The sequence below is a fragment of the Scyliorhinus canicula genome, chromosome 2 (assembly GCF_902713615.1).
Source record: "Scyliorhinus canicula chromosome 2, sScyCan1.1, whole genome shotgun sequence".
Taxonomy (NCBI): domain Eukaryota; kingdom Metazoa; phylum Chordata; class Chondrichthyes; order Carcharhiniformes; family Scyliorhinidae; genus Scyliorhinus; species Scyliorhinus canicula.
The window spans coordinates 195,754,810-195,780,092 of NC_052147.1; the positions used below are offsets into that span (position 1 = coordinate 195,754,810).

General features: G+C 43.5%; 1 protein-coding gene across 2 annotated transcripts in view; it reads left to right on the forward strand.

Annotated features, from left to right (window-relative positions):
• The window catches only part of ccdc141 (coiled-coil domain containing 141), a 272,222-nt gene that overhangs the window by 141,934 nt on the left and 105,005 nt on the right, over positions 1-25,283 (forward strand). For both annotated transcript variants that reach the window (XM_038789287.1, XM_038789288.1), the window contains exons 9-11: positions 1,630-1,765; positions 21,120-21,239; positions 23,920-24,111. In XM_038789287.1, coding sequence (XP_038645215.1) covers positions 1,630-1,765; positions 21,120-21,239; positions 23,920-24,111 — 448 coding nt within the window. The remainder of the gene's footprint in view (positions 1-1,629; positions 1,766-21,119; positions 21,240-23,919; positions 24,112-25,283) is intronic.

Consider the following 25,283-nt stretch of genomic DNA (forward strand, 5'->3'; position numbering starts at 1 on the left):
AAGCCGGGATTGAACCCGAGCCCTTAGCGCTGTGAGGTAGCAGTGCTAACCATTGTGCCACCATGCTGTCCTAATCCGAACCTTGTGAAACGTCGCGCTCTGGATCTTGTCCTCGCTGGGCAAGATCCAGAGATAAATATTAAAATGAGCTTTGGGCTTTTTAAAATATGCATGTGCCGGATTCTCCCGACGCTCAGCAAATACGGCATCCCCAGTGAGGCCTCAAACGTGGACCAGGCGCACCAACACCTGAGGGGTCTTCCATGCCATTGGAGACCCATGGATGGTTGGGGACAGGGCAGAGTGCCACCCTGGTTCTCGATCTGGCACATGGGAACTTTGGGATTTCCAGCCTGGTACCTTGACACTGCCACCCTGGTACTGCCAAAGTGCCTGGGTGGCACTGCCAGTGTGCCAGCTGGCACTTCCAGGGTGCCAAGTGCCAGGATGGTACTGAAAAGGGTCTAGGCCTGAGGGTGGGCCATGCCCATGAAAGGGGGAGATGAGGGAGCTTATCAATGTGGAGTGGGTGAAGAGCAGGTATGAAGGGGCCTCATATAGTTGGGAGGGTTAAGGGTGTTAACATGTACTAGATGCTGTGGTATGAAGAGGCAAGAGTTCAGCTCCTTTTTCACCAACACACCTTTAATGGTTCAAACTCACTCTGCACAGAAATCTACAGTTCATCACAAGCTCCAGAGTCCACCTGAAGCCCCTTTACATATCAGTGTCAATCATTGAACACTTAACATAAATGAGACAATCATTGAACACGTAACATAAATGACACAACTAATTGCAATGTCTCTTAACCCATTACTTAACAAAGGGTATCCTGAAAGGGAGTGGCATGAAATACGGGTGGGAAGGCTTGAAAAAGGGGCCTTCAGTAACTGCACAGAGGGGTTTCCTCACTTGGGGGAGTGGGGTAATGTTTATGTGTGCTGGGGATGACATTTCCCGTGAGTGGGGGGTGTGGGAGACCCTCAAGCTCACTTAGAGATCGGGCTGTCCTTGCAAAATGGCGGCCTGATCATTGAGGAGCTGGTCTCACCGGCGAGTTCAACTTGCCAGTTTTGAAAATATTTCGGTGTGGGGTTGACCAGGGAGAAACTCCCCAAGGCCCCAAAAAATGGGTTGAATAGAGATATGGATCTCACCAAAAAGCCAGCAAGAAACACCCTGCCAAACTCGCCCAAGATGATTAGTTGAATCGTGCCCTATGTCTGTATTCTGAATTGATTTCCAATTCTCCCAGTCCCTTTATTGGAAAAGATGGTGGCAGAGCTGCACAGTGGTTAGCACTGTTGCTTCACAGAGCCAGGTACCCGGGTTCAATTCCCAGCTTGGGTCAGAGTCTGTGCGGAGTCGGCACGTTCTCCCTTTTTCCGCATGGGTTTCCTCCAGGGGCTCTGGTTTCTTCCCACAAGTCCCGAAAGACGTGCTTGTTAGGCGAAATTGGACATTCTGAATTCTCCCTCAGTGTACCTGAACAGGCGCCGGAGTGTGGTGACGAGGGGATATTCATAGTAACTTCATTGTAGTGTTAATGTAAGCCTACTTGTGACACTAATAAAGATTATTATTATTGGAGAAAAATCAACATCTATCTCATATGCTTCATTTCAGAGCTACTGGAATTCAGGAGATGATTGGCTACATTCAGCAGAGAGTAGATTATCTGACCAGGCAATGTTATGCTCATAAGGAACTAGCTTTAAAGAAACAGGAACTGATCTCTTCCTTCGATGATCATTTTGAAAAGGTATAAAAAAAACTAATCCAAAATGATGTCTACCCTTTTGCTCAAACAATTTTGATAGGAAACTGCATTGAAGAACTTTGCATATTGTTTAAATGGTGTGGTTATTAATTTATACATTTAATAAAGTGGCATGGGTTATTGGAGAAACAAATAATTTGTTTTACATGTGGTCTTGTCTTTTAAACGCTGATCCATACTGTACCTTCAAATTACTTTATAACAGGAACCTAAAACTGTAGAATCAGAGACCATTTGGTTGATCGAATCCACTTCTCTGAAGGGACAGTGCATGTCATGGATTCTCCCAAACTGCTTTCTATGATCAGAAACTTTAATGGGTATTATTGTGTTACATCGTTTCCCACAACATGTGGGAGTTTGTTTGAAAAAGACACAGTGTATGTTAATACAGAAGCAAAATACTGCAGGTGTTGGGAATCTGAAATGAAAACAAAAAGTGCTGAAAGTACTCAGCAGTCAGGCAACATCTGTGGAGAGAAACAGAGTTAACATTTGAGGTCGAACTGACCTGTCATCAGAGCCAAAGAACGGAAAAGGTGTAATAGGTTTGGGCCAGGAAGGGAAGGCCTGTGAGAGGGTGGAGGGCAGAAAAGCTGAAGAAACAGAAAATTTCATGGCATCAAAGCCAAAGGTTGTGATAATGGGGAGAATTTAAAAAATAAATGTGTCCAGGCGAGGTGTGAATGACTACATAGTCACCATCTGAATGCAACATTAAGGAATGAAAAAAAAATGAAACAAGACTGACCTAGCCAACAAAAATGTTGGAGGCAGAAGTTACAATCTCAAGTTGTTGAATTCAATGTTGAACCAGAAAACTGGAGAATGCTGAGTCAAAAATGAGGTGTTGTGCCTCGAACCTCCGTTGAGTTTCGATGGAACACCATAGCAGATCATGCAACAAATTTAGTTCATAACCACTGCCTCCATCTTGCCAAGTTGGTCTTGTCTTGTTTCTTTATTTGTCCCTTCATGCTGCTAAATAACCATTCAAGCCTCATCTGAGCACATCTTTTGTTTTTTTACTATACCCATTGCAACTCACTTTGACTTTTGCATAAATATTATTTTTGTTAGTTAACCCCTCCTGCCCTCCATCCTGTCACATACTTTGCCTTTTGTTCTGCCTGTTCCCCCTCCCCACCCATTCCTTTCACAGGCTCAGAACATTTCCATCTGTCTTCAGTTCCCATAAAAAGGTCACCTTCAACAAATGTTAAACCTGTTTCTCTTCACAAATATTGCCTGGCCTGCTGCATTTCTCAGTAATTTTTATTTTCATCATAATGTACTTTAATGTTGGGTGTAATTAGTTTTACTTTGCTTTACTGAACATGAAAGTTGTAGAATTTATAAAAATCCACCTTCACATCCAATGATCCTCTATTCTTGACTTCTGGAGATTGCTCTGTAAAATTGAGGAATTTAATGGAATGGAAGATTAAAATAGTGCAAGCTTGACACTTAGATATAGTACCGTTTAATTTGCACAACAAACCCCAATCTTGCAGTGCAAACTTTAGTGATTTACGTTTTGTGAGTACTTTATCACTATTCTCACAGTTGCTTGATGATACAGAACTTGAATATTGCTGAAAGGAGAGACGTATTGCCGAAACGTTTCGTCTTGCAGTCAGGACAAATGCAAGAATGCCAAATTTCAAACAATCAGAACAATTTGTACTACAGGAGAAAAGGGTGCTGATTGGTTGGCAAGCAAATTCTGATTGGCCAAGGCATTGCCATGGAGAAAGCACCAGACAACTATAGGCTCCCAAAACTCCGTGGTAATTCCCTTTTCATATTTCATTGCAATAACCATGGTTGTTTGAGTCACGTCTATTTCCCACCAATTGAACAAATATTTATGATTAAACAGGAAACAATGTGGAAGTAATCTAGAAACTTTCATATCAGTAGTCCATTATGAAGACAATGTGGGTAAGAATTGCTTGCCATTATGATAGGGTATCTGGCCTTCTCATCTTTGACTATAAATAGTTTTATAGTCATAGTCGTGTGTCACCAAACTACTGACATTTACAACCGCGGTCACCTATTGTAAAAACAAAAGAGGTTTCTGCGCTAAAAATATGGCAAACATTTTTGCCCATCCCGAAGCTAGAAAAATTGAAAAAATTTGCATTGTATGCTTGTTTGGAGGGGCTATGTTGATAAATGGTGGAGGGTCTGGATAAAGGTTTTGAAAAACTGACATAACAGATTGAGAACATTAATCTGTAATTGATTTGCACTTTCTTTAAATATGCTTGAATTTGCTCGCTCTTCACTGGGATCGACATCACGTGTTAGTTATTTTTTTCACAGGTTAATTTTACCAGTATCCTATACTTGGTTCATAATTATTTTGGTGGTCTTTAGCCACTTTAAATTTGATTACCTAAAATGGTCCATGTCATTCAACATTACAGTAAAACTCCGTGATCAGCTTAGCTAAATTGGTAGCTGTGACGTTTCTGGTTCAGAATCATTCAACAGCGCCAAAGGTAAATTAGCCACTTAATCATCATATTGCTGTTTTGGAGATCTTGCTGTGTGCAAAATACTGCCATATTTCCCCGCACATAATAGTCAAGCCACTTCAGACAAGTTAATTAACTTAAATATCAGGGACATAAATAGGGTGGATAGGGAGCAGCTGTTCTCCTTAGTTGAAGGGTCAGTTTCAAGGGGACACAAGTTCAAGGTCTAGGGCAGGAGGTTTGGGGGTGGATTTGAGGGAAAATGTTTTTAGCCAGAGGGTGGTGACAGTCTGGAGTGCACTGCCTGGGAGGTGGAAGAGGCAGGTTGCCTCACATCCTTTAAAAAGTACCTGGATGAGTACTTGGCACGTCATAACATTCAAAGCTATGGGCCAAGTGCTGGCAAATGGGATTAGGTAGGCAGGTCAGGTGTTTTTCATGTGTCGGGACAGACTTGGTGGGTCGAAGAGCCTCTTCTGCACTGTATTATTCTGTGATTCTTTGATATGTTATAGAGAAATAAAATTTTATAGAAATGCAAGTCTTTTTCTTTTTAAGGAAAATATAGATTGTGTTTTACTATCAAGATCTTGCTTTTCCTGTCATCAGTTTATTGTTTCTACAAATTTTCTCCACCTTTAAATGTTTATTAAAAATATCAATAAAAAATGAACATTTAGGTACCTCAAACATGTTTTTCTTAATCTACTGTGAGGGAAATTTTCAACCTGATGCAAGGGAGTGCAGAAATAGGAAAGTAAGGCAGGTGAGTGCATGGCTAGAGAGATGGTGCAGGAGGGGGGCTTTAGATTCCTAGGACATTGCGACTGGCTTTCGGGAAGATGGCATCTGTACAAGCCAGACCGGATGCACCTCAACACAGCTGAGGTTTAGTTCCTTGGGGGCCTTTTGCTAGTGCTGTTGGGGACGGCTTTAATCTAACTTGACAAGGGTGTGGGAATGAAGAGAAAATATTAGAGCAATAACAGATTGCACAAAATACTGGAAGGGATGGATGGCACAAGTATAGAGAATAGTAAGTTAATAGGTGAAGCTCGAATAAAGGAGAAAGTAATAAAGTCTAAATCAGGATTACTGTGCATGTATGTGAATGCACAGAATATAGTGATTAAGATTGGGGAGTAGGAGGTGCAGATTGCAATGTGGAAATATGACATTGTGGTGATAACAAAGACCTGACTCATGGAAGGACAGGACTGGGTGTTAAATATTCCTTGGTGCAAGATGTTCAGAAAAGATGGGAAACAAGGATGGGTGGCAGTATTGTTTAAGGAGAGCATTTCAGAGCTGGAGAAAGAGGGTCTCCCAGAGTGTTCAAAGACAGAATCAATTTGGCCAGAGCTAAGGAACGAAAAGAGTGCAATTACATTACTTGGTGTCGTCTATCCACCACCAACTCGTGAAAAGGATGTAGAAGAACAAATCTGCAGGGAAATTACAGAGAGATGTAAACATTATATAGTTGTTGTAATGGGGAACATTGATTACCCAAATGTAGATTTGGTGGTGTAAAGGGCAGAGAGGGGCAAAAGGTCCTAGATTGTGTTCAGGGAAATTTTCAACAGCATTTTGTGTCCAGTCCAAAAAGAAAGGCTGCACTGCTGGATATGATTCTTGGAAATGAGGTTGATCAAGTGCCAGTGGAGCAACATTTAGGAGACAATGATCATTGTATCATACAGTTTAGGATGATGATAGAAAAGGACAATGGTTACTTGAGAATAAGAATCATTAACTGAGGTAGAACCGACTTCAACGAGGCAAGAATGGAGCTGGGCTGGACAGACTGGTTGGAGGAAAAAACTATAGCTGAGCAATGGGCTTCAAATGAGAAATGGTTCAGGCACAATCAGGTTATATTCCCTCAAAAGGGAAAGGTAGGGCAAACAAATCCAGAACCACCTGGATGAAACAGGAGACCGAAATTTAAATAACAAAGAAAAAGTGTGCTTATGAGAGGCGTCAGGCAGAAAATAAAATCAAGAAACAAGAGAATGCAGAAGGTTCAGAGGGGACGTGAAAATCAGATTAGGATTGAAGAGAGTTTAGGAGAAAAGACATCCAAGCATTATAATGGGGAAATCCAAAGTCTTCTTTAGGTATATAAATAGTAAAAGGTGGTAAAAGGAGGAGTTGGGCTGATTAGGGACCTCAAAGGGAATTTACACATGGAGGCATGGGGCACGGCTCAGGTATTAACTAAATACTTCGCATACATCTTTACCAAGGAGATAGATGGTACACAGGCCATGGTGACAGAAGAGGAAACTGTCACTAAGGAGAAAGTGTTGAATAGACTGTCAGTACTTAAAGTTGTGGAGGTGTCGGCGTTGGACTGGGGTGGGCGCAGTAACAAATCTTACAACACCAGGTTAATGTCCAACAGGTTTGTTTGGAATCACTAGCTTTCGGAGCACAACTCCTTTACCAGGTGAGTCACCTGATGAAGGAGCAGTGCTCTGAAAGCTAGTGATTTTAAACAAACCTGTTGGACTTTAACCTGGTGTTGTCAGACTTCTTACAGTACTTAAAGTTGACAAGGCACCGGGACCGGAGGATACTGAAGGATGAGAGATTGGAAATTGCAAGGACGCTGACCATAACTTTCAGTCTTCCCTCGAAGACTGGAGAATTGCAAACATTACGTCCTTGTTCGAAAAAGTTTGTGAGGATGAGCCCAGCAATTACAGACCAGTCAGATTAACTTCAGTGGTGGGCAAGCTTCTAGAAACAATTATTCAGGATAGAATTGGTAGTTCCATGGAAAAATGAGAGTTGATTAGGAAGAGCCAACATGGATTTCTAAAGAGGAAATTGTGTTTAACTAACGTGCTGGAGTTTTTTTGAAGAGTTAACAGAAAAGGTCGCCAAAGGTAACACTGGGTTGATGTGGTATATACAGAAACATAGAAAATAGAAGCAGGTCTAGGCCATTCAGCCCTTTGAGTCTGCTCCGCCATTCAACATGATCGTGGCTGATCGTCCAACTCAGGAACCTGTTCCCACTTTCCCCCCATCTCCTTTGATCCCCTTCACCCCCAGAGCTATATCTCACTCCTTTCTGAAAACATATAATATTTTGGTCTCAACTGCTTCCTGTGGTAGCAAATATCACAGACTTACCATAATCAGGGTGAAGACATTTCTCCTCATCTCAATCCTAAAAGGTTTACCCTGTATCCTTATATTGGTTCTGGACGTCCCCGCCATCGGGAACATCCTTCCTGCATCTACCCTGTCTAGCCCTGTTAGAATTTAATAGGTTTAATAGGTACGTGGACTTTCAAAAGGCATTTGATGCAGTGCCACATAGCAAATTTGTGAGAAACAATTATCGCTCATGGAATGAAAAGGACAGTAGCAACATGTATACAAAATTGACTGAATAATAGGAAGTAGAGAGTAATGGTCAATGGTCAGGCTGGAGGAAGGTTTGTAGCCGTGGTCATAGGAGTCGGTATTGGAGCGTTTGCTTTTCCTGATATATATCAATGATTTAGATCTTGGTGTGCAGATGGTAATTTTCAAAGTTTGTAGATGTTACGAAACTTGTCAGCATTGTAAACTGTGAGGAGGATAATGTCAAACTTCAAATGAACAGAGACAAGTTTGTGGAGTCAGCAAATGGGTGACAGATGAAGTTCAATGCGGAGAAGTGTGAGGTGATGCATTTTGGTCGGAAGAACATGTACAGGCAATCTAAAAAAGGGGTAAAATTCTTAAGGGGGTGCAGGAACAGAGGGAACTGGGTGTATAAATGCATAGATCATTGAAGATGGCAGTACAGGTGGAGAGATAAGTTAATAACACACATAATAAGGGCATAGTGTACAAGAGCAAGAAGGTTATGCTGAACTTATAAAATGCACTAGGTAGATTCAGCTGGAATATTGTGTACAGTTCTGGGTGCCACGCAATAGGAAGGATGTGAGCTCATTAGAGAGAATGCAGAAGCGGTTTACAAGCATGGATCCAGGAATGAGGATAGACTGGAGAGATGGAACTGTTCTCCTTGGAGAGAAGAAGGCTAACTTGTATCCATAACCGCAGCAAGACTGCCATCTTCAGATGAGGATGGAAGAAAATTGGAGTGAAACAGTGTGTTTGATAATTATAAATTTGTAGTTCCTAGTTGCATTTACCTTTTTGGGATCACCATCCCAGTTAACATTCTTTTTCAGTAAGCCATTGGCACCTGTTTATGTCTTAGACACTCTTACTTGTTGAGAAATTAATAGCATATCAACGGATTGAGTAGCGACTGACTTACTGGTAGTACTACATGCCTTCACTTCAGAAAAAGCAAACTAGACTGTAGTTTAGACCATAAATATTAAACAAATTTATTCAGCAGTAAAGAATGAGTGAATGTAGGGTAGCACATAAGTTTCACAACTATGATCAAAGTTAATGATGACCTCACTGAAGTATCTATTCTTATGAAGTGGACATTTTCTCATTGCCGATGAACAGACTTAAACTCGGCAAAAGGTTGAGACTGGCATCCCTATTTTTATCAGCTAAGCTGAAAAATACTTTCATGAAAACAACCAGAATTAAAGAAATTTAAATTCAAAACAAGACTGTCAAGCAAAGGGAGGTTGAAATAAATCCTGCAATATTTTTGTAGTTGATCGGAATGGCTTTTCCTTTCCCCCAGATACCAGGGGCTTAATGTTCAGGACGCCCCATCCACCCAGCCACAAAAGGCAGGAACAGAGACGTGGCTGGGGAGTGTGAAAATACTTGTGCCAGACAATAAGTCAATTTCAAGACTCAAATCCTGGTCTATCCGTAATCATTGGGGCAGAGGGAAGGCAAGATAGGGAACCCACTCTCCTCCACATAGGAGTCAACTAAATGTGTTAAAACGTTAGTTAGGGCTCGATTCAACCAAATGAGGAACAAAGTCCCATAGCGAGTGCGTTTAGCCGCGGGTTTCCCAGTGCTCGCAGTGCAGGGAAGCATATGGCTATGCAACGTGACTTGCGTTAAATAAGGGGCCTCAATGGGGAAGACAAGGCCGAGGCCACACACAACCTCATTTTGAACAGTGGGAATATCTACTCGCTGGAACTCCCCAGTGTAGCGAGAGATCGGAACGGAATTTTAAAATGGCGTCCTGATTTCCGAGGCCCCCAACGCAATCCCCGACCTCTCCAAGCCCAAATGCACTATGGGAGGGTCCTGCTCCCCTGTCTTGCCCCGCACCCCGTCAACACCCACAAACGGGCACTAGATGGAACGGTACTCGTGGGGTCTCCCAGAGGATGGGAGGCCTCCAGATACATGCCATTTGGGCAGGGTGGTGCCCTGGCACTGCTGGTGCTACCTGGTACCCTGGCTGGGTAGATTCTGGAGCGGGGTTTCCTGGGTTTTATTGGCCATGCTGCACCGTGGCGCACTGCTTTTCTGGTGCAGCACGGCCATTGGATCGCACCCTTAGTTTAGAGCTGGTTGAAATGGGGCACATGGGTTTCAGAGGCTGTTAGTTTCAGAACAGCTGATGGAAGGCAGGTACACAGCCTGGCTGCCCCAAAGCATCACTCTGGCCCAGAGGTCGGTCAGTGAGGCAAAGAGGGGCTGGGCATTTGATCAGGTGGCAAGGAGAGTGAGCACTCTGTGCTGGGCTTTGAATGAGGTCAACAACCCCCAGGCATTATGGGGGCAGGAATGCCATGGAGAAAGCTGCCAAGGACAATTGGGAAGTCAGCTGTCCAAAAAGAAGTTTCCAGATCGCAATGGGGTCGAAACCATCAGACATTTGGCTCATGGTGATGAGGACAACACCCTTTACAGGAAGGATATTGTAAAGGAAAGAGGCAGGAAAGCAGCAGAGACCAAACCTTCAATAGAACGCTCCAGGAGACTGGGGCATTCCAGGCACAGTGTCGCAGACATCTGTGCCCTCATTGCCAAAGACTTCACATCTCCCAGCACTGGTCACCATACCTTGCCAATGGTTATCAAAGTCACTGTGAACTTAAACTTCTTTGTTTCTTGCTCCTTCCAAAGATCAACTGCAGACCTTAGTGACAATCCAAAAATGGCAACTTACTGGTTCTTAATGTCCTCTTTATCAGAGGTGGACAATATATTAATTTAATGAGAGATAAATCCTGACAGGGATTGAGATTAGTGTGTTTTGTCTCTAGCGCTGGATTCCCCCAGGTGCAGGGCATCATCAATTTCACCCATGTGGCCATCAAAGCACCAAGTGATCAGCCAGTGAGATCCATCAACAAAAATAGCTTCCACTCCCTCAATGTCTAACTGATCAGAAACTGCAACAAGAGATTCCTCCTGTGTGTGCTTGCTTTCCTGCCAATTGTCATACTGCTTCATCCTCCATTAGCCCATATTGCCTCAGATCGTCACTCCACCCCAAAGAGTGTGGATGGATCCAAAGGTAAAATAAATATTTCTTGACGAGACTGTTACTGACCACTGTGTAGGAGCCCCAATCAGTGGCACAGAGGCGATACTACCACTGCTACTTCTCAGCATGACATGCTTTGAGCAAGCCGTCGGGCTTCTAAAGATGAGATTCCAGTGCCTAGACCTGTTAGATAGTGCCCTCAAATGCCCCCCCCCCCCCCCCCCCCCCGCAAGGGCCTGGGTCATTGAGGTGGTCTGCTCGTCTGCCCATAACATGGCTCCTCAGAGAGCTTTGCACCGTTAGCACAATAGACAGGATCTGGAAAGAACAGTCCTTTAGGGGATGAGCAGGAGCAAGAGGTGAGCGTAGGAGGAGGAATTGGAGGAGGAGGGAGATAATGCTGAACATGGAGGTGCCTCTGCTATATGACAAGATGTCTTCTTCCTGCTGCCCTGGAGTAGTATATCTCTCCTCTCCCACATGGCCTCTTTGGATCCAGGTCATGATTAATGAAACAAGGGTCTACCCAGATGCCAGTCCACCTGTATCCCCCTTACATCTCGTTTCCCTCTTGTAAATTGTAAATCTGCCCAATCAGCAGATTTCTCCCTCAGGACAATCAGCAGCCTCATTCTTGGCAGCTATGGGATGTTTAAGTGAATCCCATATTTCATCTGATTCACCTCATTTCTTCTCCCACTGGCCCTAATTGTGAAACCTGTCTCCATATCAGTTAGACACCTCACCGCCATGAAAATAAGAACTTTGATCAGTTCCTCTCTGGAGGCGCGTTTCTGACCCAAAACCAGATCTATTTCATGTTTCCCGCTGCTGTGATGAAAATTCAACTTTGGGGTGCATCAAAATAATTCACTCTTGATATTAATGTAGAGATGAGATTGGAGCATAGATATGGGAGAGTGGAAGTAGACAAGGGATGCACAGCATTAAACAACAGTGAACCATGGCCTATTTTCAGGGTCAGGCACCATTTAAATAAAACAACAGCACACCTGTGTTACACAATTTTCTGGCACCTATTGAAAGGACCAGTGAAAAAATCAAATGAAGGAAGAAATTTGAAGTATTTACTTTTAGCCGAGGAAACAGGAAGTGACGTGGTTGGAAGAACAGGAAAGGCAGTCCCTGATTCTCAGGTGCATCTCTGGATGCCCTTCTGGGTGAAGTAAGAGACAGAAATGAGGTGCAGTTTCCAATCCCTGGAAAGAAGAAACACCAAGTTGCCACCATCAAGGAGTCCTGACTGGAGGTGGCAGAGGAGATGAGCAGCAAGGATGTGATCCAAAGATCCTGGATTCACTGTTATAATTGGCTCAATACACTGACATGGCAAGGAAAGGTGAGCATCCAGCTTTATTCAATCAAATCCTGCAGTGCATCCCCCTCACTTTGTCTTGTCAGTTCTATTCCTTGTACACCACCCCCACATCACTTTCATCAAGACCAACCTTATGTTATGCCCCCTTCTTAACACGTATTCCTTTGACACTTCAACTTCTCAATTCCTCCTTTCACCACCGTTAATAACCAAAATCCTTTTCTCATTTCATCTGACCTCCTCGGCCAACTCCACCACAGCCACTGCTCATCCTGAAATAGCACCCTTCCACAATTCTCAAAGATGTGACTTCAGCATTTGGCTTATTCTCACCTTCACCATTTGCACTGCCTCTTGGAAACATGAGTAGCCATTGAGCCCCTTGGACCTGTTCCACTATTCAATAGATCATGGATGAACTCTTGCCACCATCTTGACTCCATGTACCCACCTTTGTTCTGTAACCCTAAATCAATTGCCTAACAACAATCTATCAATCTCAGTTTTAAAATTTTCAATTGGCACCCAGCCTAAACAGATTTTTGGGTAAGGAGGGTACCAAATACCACTACCCTTTGTGCAAGAGTGCTTCTGACATCACGCCTGAATGGCATAGCTCTAATTTAAAATTCATCCCTGTTGCTTGAATTCCATTGGAAGTGCATATTCTGATGTGACACACTGGCAGGAAAATGAAATGAAAATCGCTTATTGTCACGAGTAGGCTTCAATGAAGTTACTGTGAAAAGCCCCTAGTCGCCACATTGCGGCGCATGTTCAGAATATTAGGGGGGATCAGGATAGATGAAGAACTACAAGATATGGCTGCAGCTTCCCTGGCAGAGATGGCGGTATGGGAGATAAATGATATCTCAAACTCCATCAGCATTGGAGATGGTGAGGGTGTGGTTCATCGGAGAAGGGTGACAGCATTAATCTTTCCAATCTACAAGTCCCACAAAGCAACTTCGTCCTAAGTGGACTTAAGCACCTTGACAATTCTGATGGTTCCTGAATATTCCTTCGATTGTGAACACTTAATATTGTCTCTTTCTTCTCTTGTTTAGAGTTATCACACAAAGATCAAGAGCCTGTAACTGGGGAGGATGAAGATTCCTCAAAAGAGATAATGCCTGCGGGGCATACTCCATCACAGAAAACAATTGTTGCAGACAGAAGTGCGAAAATCAGCACCTCGTAGACAGGCAGATCGGACTTTTAAATTGAGTAGGTGCAGAGAATAGTGGAAGGGGCAGCTGATAACATAAATGCACCAGAGAACAGCTTCTTCTCTCAACACTGGCTAACAGGATAGAGATAGAGAACTCCTGCGTACAACACTGAAAATGAGAATGTTGGTCGCACAGCAGCAAATGTTTGAGGTATTGACAGGCACACTGTCCATGGTGGAGGAGAGCATGGAGGAGTCCGACTCGAACAAGTGTGGGATAATGTAACAGGACGTTTCTAATGTTGCTATCCAGCCTAGAGTGTTTGGCAAGATCCAAGGAAATTGTAGCTGATCACTCAGAAGTCAGTGCTGACAGGGTTGTTGTATACATGTAGGCTCCGACAACGGCTCTGCACTCTCTGGGTCCAAATCTCTGCACAGGGTTTTACATGGTTGTAGACTGACTAGATCAGGCCTTACAAGATGTCAATGATTTTGACACTCTCCTCTCCTGCAGAGAGGTAGAGCTGCTCTAAGGGAGGAGGAATGGTGGAATAATCTATGCATGTCTCAACCATTGCCACTCCATCATTCAAAACCTTTTCTGGTACCTACACTCCAAATGGGCCAGACGTCCCTGCATAACTGCTGGAGGAGCAGGATCCTCACAGACTCTTAAACTCAGAGTCACCATGCCAGCCTCTTATAATTTCTGCTGAAGCCACTGGAGCGGCACCACATAGAAGTAGTAGGAATAAAAAGAAAAAGGTTTTATAGATCACAGGAGCTTAACACGTGGTTGGCCCCTTCTATTGTTTTGATCGTTTGATTCATGGTGTTCAGAAGCTGGGGGATGTTAGACCAGTGCATTGAAGGCTGCAGGATTGCTTGTATGAGGGGTATAGTTGTTTGGGTGACAATCATCCAGTTAACATTGACCCAATTGAACCTACCTAATATTAAAGCATCCCTTGTGTTGCAGACAGCGACATATTCCAATGGCCGTCCATTCAGATCCCCAGCTTCTCCATTATCATAGCTGTCCGCATCCGTTGAGGAGTTGATTTTTAATTTGATTTATTGTCACATGTACCGACGTACAGCGAAAAGTATTGTTCTGTGTACAGTCCAGACCGATCATTCCATACATGAAAAAAACATAAGATAAACACACAAGGTAAATACATAGACACAGACATTGCGTGAAGCATATGGTGTGTAGTACTACTCAGCGGTGAAGATGTGTGGAGAGGTCAGTTCAGTCCATTAGAGGGTCATTCAGGAGTCTGGTAACAGCGGGGAAGAAGCTGTTTTTGAGTCTGTGCATGCGTGTTCTCAGACTTTGTATCTCCTGCCCGATGGAAGAAGTTGGAAGAAATAATAACCCAGGTGGAAGGGGTCTTTGATTATGCTGCCCACTTTCCCAAGGCAGCGGCAGGTGTAGACAGAGTCAATGATTGGGAAGCGGTTTCATGTGATGGACTGGGCTGGTGGCCATGCAACACGTGCCGGGGTGTCAACAAGGGATTATGGGGAAAGGGTGGAGGTGTGGGCTCTAGTAGGGTCCTCTTTCCAAGGGCTGGTGCAGACTCGATGGGCCAAATGGCTTCCTTCTGCACTGTAAATTCTATGATTCTATGATAGTAACCATGCCCACAGAACTTGCCAAAACTAAATTGCTGTAATATAATAGAATCATTGCCAAAGGTAATTGGTGCAATAGCTTAAGTTTAATAAATTTGAGCAAAATCTTTTTAAAGAGTCATAAACTTATACCAAATCAGATAAATGATATCAGAATTAGGTTCAAAAGTCATTTACATTTAATAAACTAAGCAGTCAGATAAATAATATTGCAATCATGTGAAAAGCCATTTAAATAAAATCATTAAAGAAAATTCAGGTTTAGAATCCCTTCTACAGCTGCTTTGAAAGTTGAAATGCCTTCCAGATCAGACAACCTAACTTGACACAATATTGCAAAGACATGTTTAAATTTCTTTGACGTTATAAATTGGAAGCAAGAGCTAAACAAAAATATTCAATCACAAATAACTATGATCTCCTCAGTTATGCTGATGACTGACAGCTATTTATGATTTTTGGTGGCAGGTATTTAGAGAATTTGAGGGTGGACTGTTCATATCTTTAACTGAGTTCAAGCTTTCCAATAGATGAACCAGCCCAGTTAGCTCTTGCACTTTGTATGATTATAAGAATATAAATATTAAGGTATATAAATATTAAAATAAAAGTCAAGCAAGGAGATGAGAAAGATTCATTTTCATTTTAAGGAGTTAGCATACTATTACAAACCCATGAGCATTTTTATCTATTAATTAATTTGTTCATTGTTTAATAGACATACTTGACAGTTAATATCTGAAAAAAGGTCTGTAGTGTTCTGCTGCTTTTCAATAATGTGCAGAGTCAGATGAACATAATAAATAGCAGGATCAGGATTAGAACATTCCTCCCCTTGAGCCTAATCCACTATTCAATATGATCATTGCTGATCACCTATCGCCATTCAAATTTTCAGCCCTTAATTGCCTGAGAGTCCTGAATACAGGCAGTGATAGAATATTTACAACCCAAAGATTCACAACCCTCTGAGTGAAGAAATGTCTTCTCATCTCGGCCCTAAATGATTGATCGGACAACTCCCTCATCCCAGGACCAATCAAGTGAACCATCACTGTACCACCTCCAATGCAAGAATACTATTCTGTAAATATTGAGACCAAACCTGTGCAGAGAATTCCAGGTGTAGTCTCACGAAAACCATTGTAGCAAGACTTCCTTATTCTTGTATTGCCATTCTCTGGCAATAAAGGCCAACATGCCATTTGTCTTCCTAATTGCTTGCTGTACCTACATGCTAACCTTATGTGTTCCTTACACTCAAGTCTCGCTGAACATCAACATTTACATGTTTCATGCCTTTTATAAATATTCTGCTTTTCTATTCTCATTACCAAAGTGAATAACCTCACACTTCCTCGCATTATTCTCCATCTGCCAACTTATCGCCCACTGACTTAGCTTGCCTATGTCTCCTCGCAGTCCTTTTGTTCTTCCTCACAGTTTATATTTCAACCCAATTTTACACCATCAGCACATTTGGGTACATTACTTTCTAAGTAATTAATATAGATTAATGTAGAAGCCACTTTCTGTTTCCGAGTCTTTTACAGATATTTCATCATTTCTCTTTAGATTGCTCTCAGAGTTAAGTTCCTAGTTCCTCATTGACTCAAAAAAGCTTCACTTGTCCAGATATTTAATTTAATTTTTGGCAACACACCGAAGAAATGATAGAAAAAATATTTTAGTACTGTATTTATTCTGTGTCCCTACAAAAGTGAAATAATGTTTGCAAATTTATCAGAGAGTTTTGATGATGTAAGTAAAAGCTGAGGCCCTATAGCACTGAACCTTGCAGCACCTTAGCCTGCCAATGTGAAATCGCCCAATTTAGGCCTACTCTGTTTCCTATCTATTAATCAATCCCCCATCCATGCTAATATATTACCCCCAACTCCACGAGCCTTTATCTTGTGAATTAACCTTTAGTGTGGCACCTTATCAAATGATATTTATAACATAAAGTGTACTACTTGGATGACGTATTAGTTACATCTTCAAAGAGCGATCTAATGGATAAGTTTCTAAGTGTGGTAGCGAGCAGGAACTGCCGCGAGCGTCCTGATGCTCGACGCGGCGAGACCATCATCGGTGTATCAAGTGTTAATTGGTCCACTTAACAAAGCCCAATGGGCTTCACACCACAAATGATGGTCCCACCGGCTGATTTGATGGGACCATGCCCATTGGCTCCCCACCGACAAGAGGGAGCAGCACTTAAATGGATCCTGCACAGCAAACCCCACACAGCACACAGCTATGCTACCGAGGAGGCCAGCCCCACAATTCGAGGATGCCGACCTGGCCAGATTGTTTGACATAGTCAAAACCAGATTGGATGCCCTATTCCCCGAGGAGCTCGGAGGGTCAATCACAAAGCAGCCAGTGTTGCCTGGTAAGAAGTGGCAGTAGCCATCAGCTGCGGAACATCACCAGGAGGACCCTAATTCAATGCCATAAGAAGATCGACAACCTTCATCAGGGCGAGTTGATACCAGCCCCCTGGCACCGGCACCACTGACTACCCCTGATCCCACTCCCTCCTGGTGGCTATGCTCCTGGCAGAGCCCCCGCCCCACCCTGGGGGGGGGGGGGGGCAAAGGAAGGTAGGAGGGTGAGTGGGGGGAGGGGTGGGAGGAGTGGGGAAGTGGGGGTGGCATTATCAGGGGCAAAGGGCAGTTGGGGACACATAAGTAGAACATTAAAAACTTTGCACCCGAGATATATTATGCCTCTGGCACTATCTTCCGCAATGTGTGCCGGCTGCCAATCCCTTGCCCCAGGGCCCGGGCATGGGGTGATGAGTGAGCACATAGCAGACAGGCAAGAGTCAGACTATGGCATAGATTGAGGAGCACCAGCGCTCAGCTCTCAGTGGGTTATCAGGCCCCTGTCATCAACAGTGACCTGTTTACAGTGCCAACACAGCCCCATTAAGTGATGTTACACACTTCATGATTACATTGGAGGGTGGAACAGGGTGGTGGGGGGGGGTGGGGGTGAAATGTGTAAGGAGGAAAGGGCTGGGGGAGTGGGTAAGATGACAGACAGCGCCATGTCCTATTTGAAGCGAGTGAAGATGAGGGCCTCCCTAGCCCTCCCTCACCGCTACTGCCTGTTCTCCATCCACTGGCTGGTCCTGAGGGTCCTTCTCAAGCTCATCCTCCAGCTCCTCCTGATCTGGTGCCTCCTCGTCTTCCTCCTTGGAGGTGGCCGCAAGTTCCTCCCCCTCCATCTCCAGCATGCCACTCTTCCAGGTTGTGGAGGGCCCAGCAAACCACCACTAAGCAGGCGACCCTCTGCGGGGGGGTACTGCAGTGCACCATCAAAGTGGTCACGGCATCGGAATCTCATTTTGAGCAGTCCAATGCATCACTCAATTATAGCCCTCTTGGCTGCCTGGGCCTCGTTGTATTGGGTCTACGCATTGGTCACCGGCCGGCGTACTGGCAACATTAGCCAGATCCTCACCCCTTATCCCCCAAGTGCCAATTGGCCATCCTGGGGTGGTCCTCAAAGAGGCCGGTGATGTCTGACTGCCCCAGGATGTAGCTTTGTGCACACTCCCTGGGAAATGTGCACATAGGTACATGAACCTCAGGTGGTGGTCACACACGAGCTGGACTTTCAGGGAGTGGAGCCCTTTCTGTTGATATAGGGAACTCCCTGATGGCCCGGTGAGACCAGCGCAACATGCATGCCATCTATTACTCGTTGGACCTGGGGTATCCTGTTGATGGCAGAGAATCCTGCTGCCCGGGCATCTTGTTGGGCCTGGTCCATGTCAAAGTTTATATCGTCGGCTGCAGGGCAATCAAGGCATCTGTGACCTCACAGATGCACTTGTGGGCTGTAGCTTTTGAAATGCCACACAAATTCCCGCTCGAGCCCTGGGAAGCTCCCGAGGCATAGAGGCTCAGGGCTGCGGCGATCTTGATGGCTACTGGGAGCGGGTATCAACTTCGTCCACGTGATGTCAAATCCGCATGGACGTGGTACAGGCGCCGCACTGTCCCCCTGTTGAGGCGGAGCCTCTTGCGCCACACGCTGCCCTCATCTGTTCGAAAATCCAGTGACGCCTGTATATCTTGGGCCATCATCGGCCTCCCCTCTGGGTCCTTCCTTGGCTTGATGGGTTGCCGGGTCCTCAGGGTGTAGGGCAGGGCCCTGCAAATGGGCCACCATCTCGAGTCTCTGTTGATGCTGCTGTCACCGCCTTCTCCAGCGTCTGGTCGCCTGCCCTGTCAGCAGCAATGTGATGGCAGCTTCCGCAGGATCTTTGGACTGTGGGAGGAGCCTGCATGTCTTTGGGCTGTGGGAGGAAACCAAAGCACCCGGAGGAAACCCACGCAGACACAGGGAGAAAGTGCAAGTTCCACACAGACAGACACCCGAGGCCAGAATTGAACCCAGGGACCTGGAGTTGTGAGGCAGCAGTGCTAACCACTGTGCCACCGTGCATTCAGAAAAACAAAAAGCAGTGGAATAAGAGAATGATGCTAGCTTGATACCTGACTGGAGGTTGGGGAACTGGTTGCTGTGTTGATGCAATTTGAAACGATCGCTTGAGAAATTAATTGCAATTCGCCTATCTTCAGTCAAATCAAATGGAATTGGTACGCTTGACATATTGCACATTTTTGAAGAGAAATTGCCTCTCTACTCACCTAATTACTAGATATTACTGAAATGCTATAACATTATGGTTAAAAGAATGTTTGAAGAAGAGCCTAATCATAACTTAATAAAAGCAAATTACTGCGGATACTGGAATCTGAAACGAAAGGGAAAATGCTGGAAAATCTCAGCAAGTCTGGCAGCATCTGTAGGGAGAGAAAAGAGCTAATGTTTTGAGTCCGATGACTCTTTGTCAAAGCTTTGACAAAGAGTCATCAGACTCGAAACGTTAGCTCTTTTCTCTCCCTACAGATGCTGCCAGACTTGCTGAGATTTTCCAGCATTTTCCCTTTCGTTCCTAATCATAACTTTAAACCTTGACTTTGTTGTGCTGCATCCGATCACTTTAAGAGTTTAAGTAAAATTGGAACACGGGCTAGCTCATCAAGCCTTCTACTTATTTCATGGACATCATTTATCGTTTATTTCTCCAGTCTCTACTTCACTTAGTTGAGCATCTAATAAAAAGCTCTGCAAAATTCCTTGCTGAACCCAAGCAAAAACAAGCCTCCCTGATATTTAAATGCTTTTATGCCTTAATAATATAAACCTGAGCAGTTACGTTAATGGCTGAATAAGACATTGACTTTTCTTAGGATCCTAACTTAGTCTATTTGGCCTTTACAACTACTTTCAGTTCTTGCCAAAGGTGAAACATTTTGACACCAATCATCATACGGTTTCATGCATGAGGGTTCCACAACTGAGTAACTTCAAAACCGAACTGTTGATAGTCATATGTAACTGTTTTAACATCTTAAATAAAACTGAGTTGATGACATCTCTGGAAAATGTTTCATGTGTAACTGCATGACCATGAGGTAAAGCACTGTGGGGCCACTAATCTTGTAGGCATCGAGTGGTGTTAAAGAAATTATACCAAATAGCTGGGCAGAAGGCAAAAAAGGGATTCTTTCAACAGACATAAACCATGGTTACAACAAATAAAACAACATTTCTTTCCAGTGTTGTAAACTGAACACTTCAATCTAGGTTACCGAAATACATTTGTTTGAAACTATTCCTTGAATCAAATTATATGTCTTAGAACAGTCAGATGGCATTATGAAAATGGACTTCAGACATAAAATAAGAGCAATGTGAAGATCATGTAATATTTTTAAAACTAAATTTAGAGTACCCAATTCATTTTTTCCAATTAAGGGGCAATTTAGCATGGCCAGTCCACCTACCCTGCACATCTTTGGGTTGTGGGGGCAAAACCCACGCAAACATGGGGAGAATGTGCAAACTCTACACTGACAGTGACCCAGAGCCTGGATCAAACCTGGGACCTCGGTGCCGTAAGGCAGCAGTGCTAACCACTGCACCACTGTGCTGCCCTTGTGTAATGTTGACAACAGTTGACTAAGTAAATTAATACATTCAAATTACAGAAAAAGCTGAACAGAATATTCAGAGCAAATGGATTAATTCACATTAATGATACTTATATGATCAATTTCACCTTTTTTCCATTATTATACGTGGCTGCTTTATGTTTGTCAAATAAACTACATGTTTCACATGTAGTCACATGTAAATCACTATTTCAGGTTGTTTAATGGACACATTTGCAGAAACAAGATTTGACTATAAATGTGTAATTTGTCAAGGTCTCAGGATGTCTACAAGCATGTAGATCGCGACTTTCCAGTACATCAGAGCCAGGTTCTTCTCTCTCTGAATCTGAAGGCATTCTGAACAAATATTTGGAAATGTCTGATCATTCTAAGGTAATCTATATCTATAGATGTCCATTTTGTAAAATTGCATGTGTGTTCTAGGTGAGATTTACTGTTTGTTTTCTATTGATGTTATAATGTAAAATAATATATTTACAGTGCAATGTTGAACTAGAATTGAAATGGTCGGAAGTCAAAATCAGTTATAGGCCACATCACTGATCCATCAGAATCACAAATGGCTCACAGTACGACTTCGAAGAATACCAGCCCCACTTAAAGATGGTGTTAATTTACGATTTGGCAAATGTGTAATGTCTACTCATGTTCCTTTCACTGAGGCTGGAAAGCATAGATTTGTTGGGACGGGTCACTTTTCCTTGGGAGTTCAGTAGGACTCCAATTTCGGAATCTGTGCAGAGTCTGAGAACTTTACTTTCTCTGGTTGAACACTATGTTCTTGCCTGGCTAAGTACGGCCAGTGTTGGAGATGCAGCAGTCATTAGAATAGAGGAGAGTTATTCTCAGTGCTCTGGCGGCTAATGAGGATTGCAGAGCCCAACAAGACTTGCTCCAAATAAAGTGTACACTGTGCCCACTCAGCAGATTTTAAAAAATGGGTTGGCAGTTCTAGATTTAATCCAGTCAGTCTTTAGCCTCAATTAAAACTAATGGAGCCATTTTGTCACAAAGGTGTTCCCGCTATCCCTATTGTCACCAAAGCAGTTGAGTGGGAAGGAGCCAAAAATAGTATTCTTCTTTGAAATTTGACCTTTATTTAATCTTTGAAATACCTTTATAATTGGAACGGTGACAGTTAGCGATTTATACAAAAGCTGCTTCTTGAACTATTTTCAAAAATCCCAACAGCATTGTGAACTGAAGTAAGGTTTCATTTTTAACAATACACCAGATAATTTTTTCAATTGCAGAGAAACATTTTTAGTTGACTGAATTAGTATCCTGTTGCAATTATATGATCAGGAACAAATGTCTGACAATGCAAATAAATGCAATGTTTAATTCAGTGAAGAAATATACCAAAAAAGGAAGACCTCCACAAAACAAAGCCAAAGTACTGGGGACGCTGAAAATTTAAAATAAAAGTAGGAAATACTGGGGAGACTTGGCGGGACAGACAGCATCTATGGAAAGAGAAGTTGAGTTAATGTTGAAAGTCAATAAAAGTTAAGCAGTAAAGTAAACAAAGATGTGACAGAGCTTATTGAAGAATGTAATGAAAATGGACAAGTTGGAAAGATTCAGCAGATCTGACAGCATCTGTGGGGAGCGAAACTGGGTAACTGGTAGAATTTAGTGGTCGTGGCGGTGGGTCCGTCCACTGGCCATAGATCCGATGGCAATTCCACTGCTGCCATTTCCGGGAGAACCATCAAGATTAAATCTCAATCAGTCAGGCTGCTAACTTGTGCCAAGGTTCTGGCTTTCACCAGGCTTTCTCCTGAAGGGCAAATATCCCACCTCTAAAAGCTTCAAGCCAAACAAAGGCTATCAGATCACCAGTATTGGGAGCAGTGGCCGCTGCCAGTACTGCAGCGACCTGAGGATGAAGATTGTTACTGGAGTCCCAACATGCAGGTGAGTGGAGCAGGATCATTGGGGTCAGTCAGGGAGTCCTTTGAGGGTTTGATGTCAAAAACAATGGGTAGCATCCCAAGGAGGCAGACGAGGACCTGGTGGTCACTTAAGGGCCACAATTGACCTCCGGATGGGATGACTGTTCTCGACCTTTTCTACCATAGACTTGATTGAGGAGAATTGGTAAGGTGACAGGCTCTCCCATCTCACACCTTCCTGCTCCATTATTTGCCCTTTCCACCTCCCAGCCTGGTGAGTCTAATATTTCAGCTCAGTGAATTTTTATCAGATCAAGAAAACAATGAGAGATCCAACAGGTTTTAAGCATGAGGCAGGGAAAAGGGTGGGGGGAGCAAATAACGGGAAGTCTGTAATGGGGTGAAAGACAGGAGAAATTAAATGATGAAATGGATGATGGTGTGAAATAAAAAGAAACAAGGGATGTGGGCAGGAGAAGCATGATAGGAAAGCAGAGAATCATTACTAACAGCTCCATTCAGTTCACATGCATGATCCTGAGCTTCCAGTCATTTAAATTCTTTGTTATACCCCACTCTGATCTTGGCCTCCTACACTGTTCTAATGAAACCCGGTGTAAGCTCAAGGAACAGCATCTTTTCTTTCAGTTAGGCATTTTAATATCTTCTGGACTCGATGTCGAGTTCAAGAATTTCAGATCATAACTTCTGTCCCCATTTTATTTTGTGTTTATGGTTTTATTTTTGAATGGCAGATTGGTGCTGATTATGCTACTATCATTTATACCTCTTCTTGACACGCCTTTGTTTCTTTACTTGTCCCGTTACCACTCTCTTTTTGCTTTTCACCAGCATCTCTTTTGCCATTTAATCTCTCCTGTCTTTCACCTTATCACAGTCTTTCCATTTTGTTCTTTCCTCCCCTCCCTCCTTTCCCTGCCTCTTTACTTGCTTTAAACCTGTTACATCTGTAACTTCAGTTCTGATCACAGGCCATCAACCTGAAATGCTGACTCTGTTTCTCTCTCCACACATGCTGCCAGGTCTGCTGAGTGTTTCCAGCATTTCCTCTTTTCATTTCTGGCTTTAGAAGATTGTTGTGCTCCTGTTTGTTTAGTAGGCACACCTTAACTGCAATGATATATGTATTTCAGGAGGTAGAAAATGAATTAGAACGCATTACAGGCATCATCAAACAGGCAGAAATGTTTGACGTCCCAGAAGTAAAATCATTTTCTGAAAGATTTGTGCTCCTGAATGCAGAATGGAAAACATTGTGGCGTGACCTGAATGCACAGGTTGAACACTTGCAATCTTATACAACCTTTCTGAAACAAGCTGAAGAGGTGATTCTTAAAAGAAAATTATCTTACTGAAATATGTTGTGTTTAGTTATGCTGTGCAGAGCTCAAAATGCATTTGTTGATTATGATCTAAAATGACCAAATGCTTTCTTGTTCTGAGATCAGCAAAACATTAATTTTACGTTTTGCTCTACAATTTTCAATGTTATTGAAGAATTTCCTGGCCCTGCTGTGGCGGTTTTTTGGCAGTGGAGGCGGCGTGCCACTGGCCTGTGGGTTCCCCGGTGACGCGGCCAGCAGGCCATAGCAAACGCTATTGCGTTGGCGGGATTGGCAGAACCCACTACCGGCCAATGGCGAGCAGCCTCCTGCCACAGTGGGTGAGGGGCAGAAAATCAATTGGGTGAGTTTCCAGTCCACTGAAGTCGATAGACTTTTGTGCAGCTTGCCTCATTTTATGGCCCCACCCCAGCTGCGAAGGATTATATTAACTTGAAATCTTAACTCTGTTCCTCTTTCCACAGATGCTGCCAGACCTGCTGAGTTTATCCAGCATTTTCCGCTTTTATGACATATTCTGTGATGTCAACTGGCACTCAATGCACTTTCACTAGTGAGTTTAAAATATGCCATATAACCAAGTACATTAATGACAGATCTGGAAAAGGTATGACCTCCTGAGAAACTGGAGATGGTGCCACAGAGGCTGGTGGCCTTCTCTCAGTGGGGTGCATAATGCTTCATACCATTTTTGACACAACTCACTGGGAAGGGGACTCATGCAGGCATCCCTTCCCTGTGCTGGAAACCTTCGATCAGGTGTTGTCATGAAGTCAAAGGGGACAAGCTAAGTTGATGCTCTACTTAGAAACTTGGAATGAATTTTCACGGAGACTGGTTGACTTGGGAGCACATTAGAATAGCAGAGAGTACCGATTCTGGAATTCCCAACTCTATTTCTGGGTTGTGCAATTGTAGGGGGTGCCTGTAAATGATACAGGCTGCTTCCTTTAAGAAGCTATCATCTGGCACTCCCAAACTGACCAGCTTTATTGCAGAGATAGGTACCTCCGACTTCTCCACAATTTTCATGGATTCGACCTGGTTTTTAAAGAGTTGTGGTTCATGACAACTTGGAGAAGCCATGAACCCTAATGTCATGAGGGGACTTTTTAATAAGGTAAGTTTATGCCTGCTCTACCACACTCTACCCT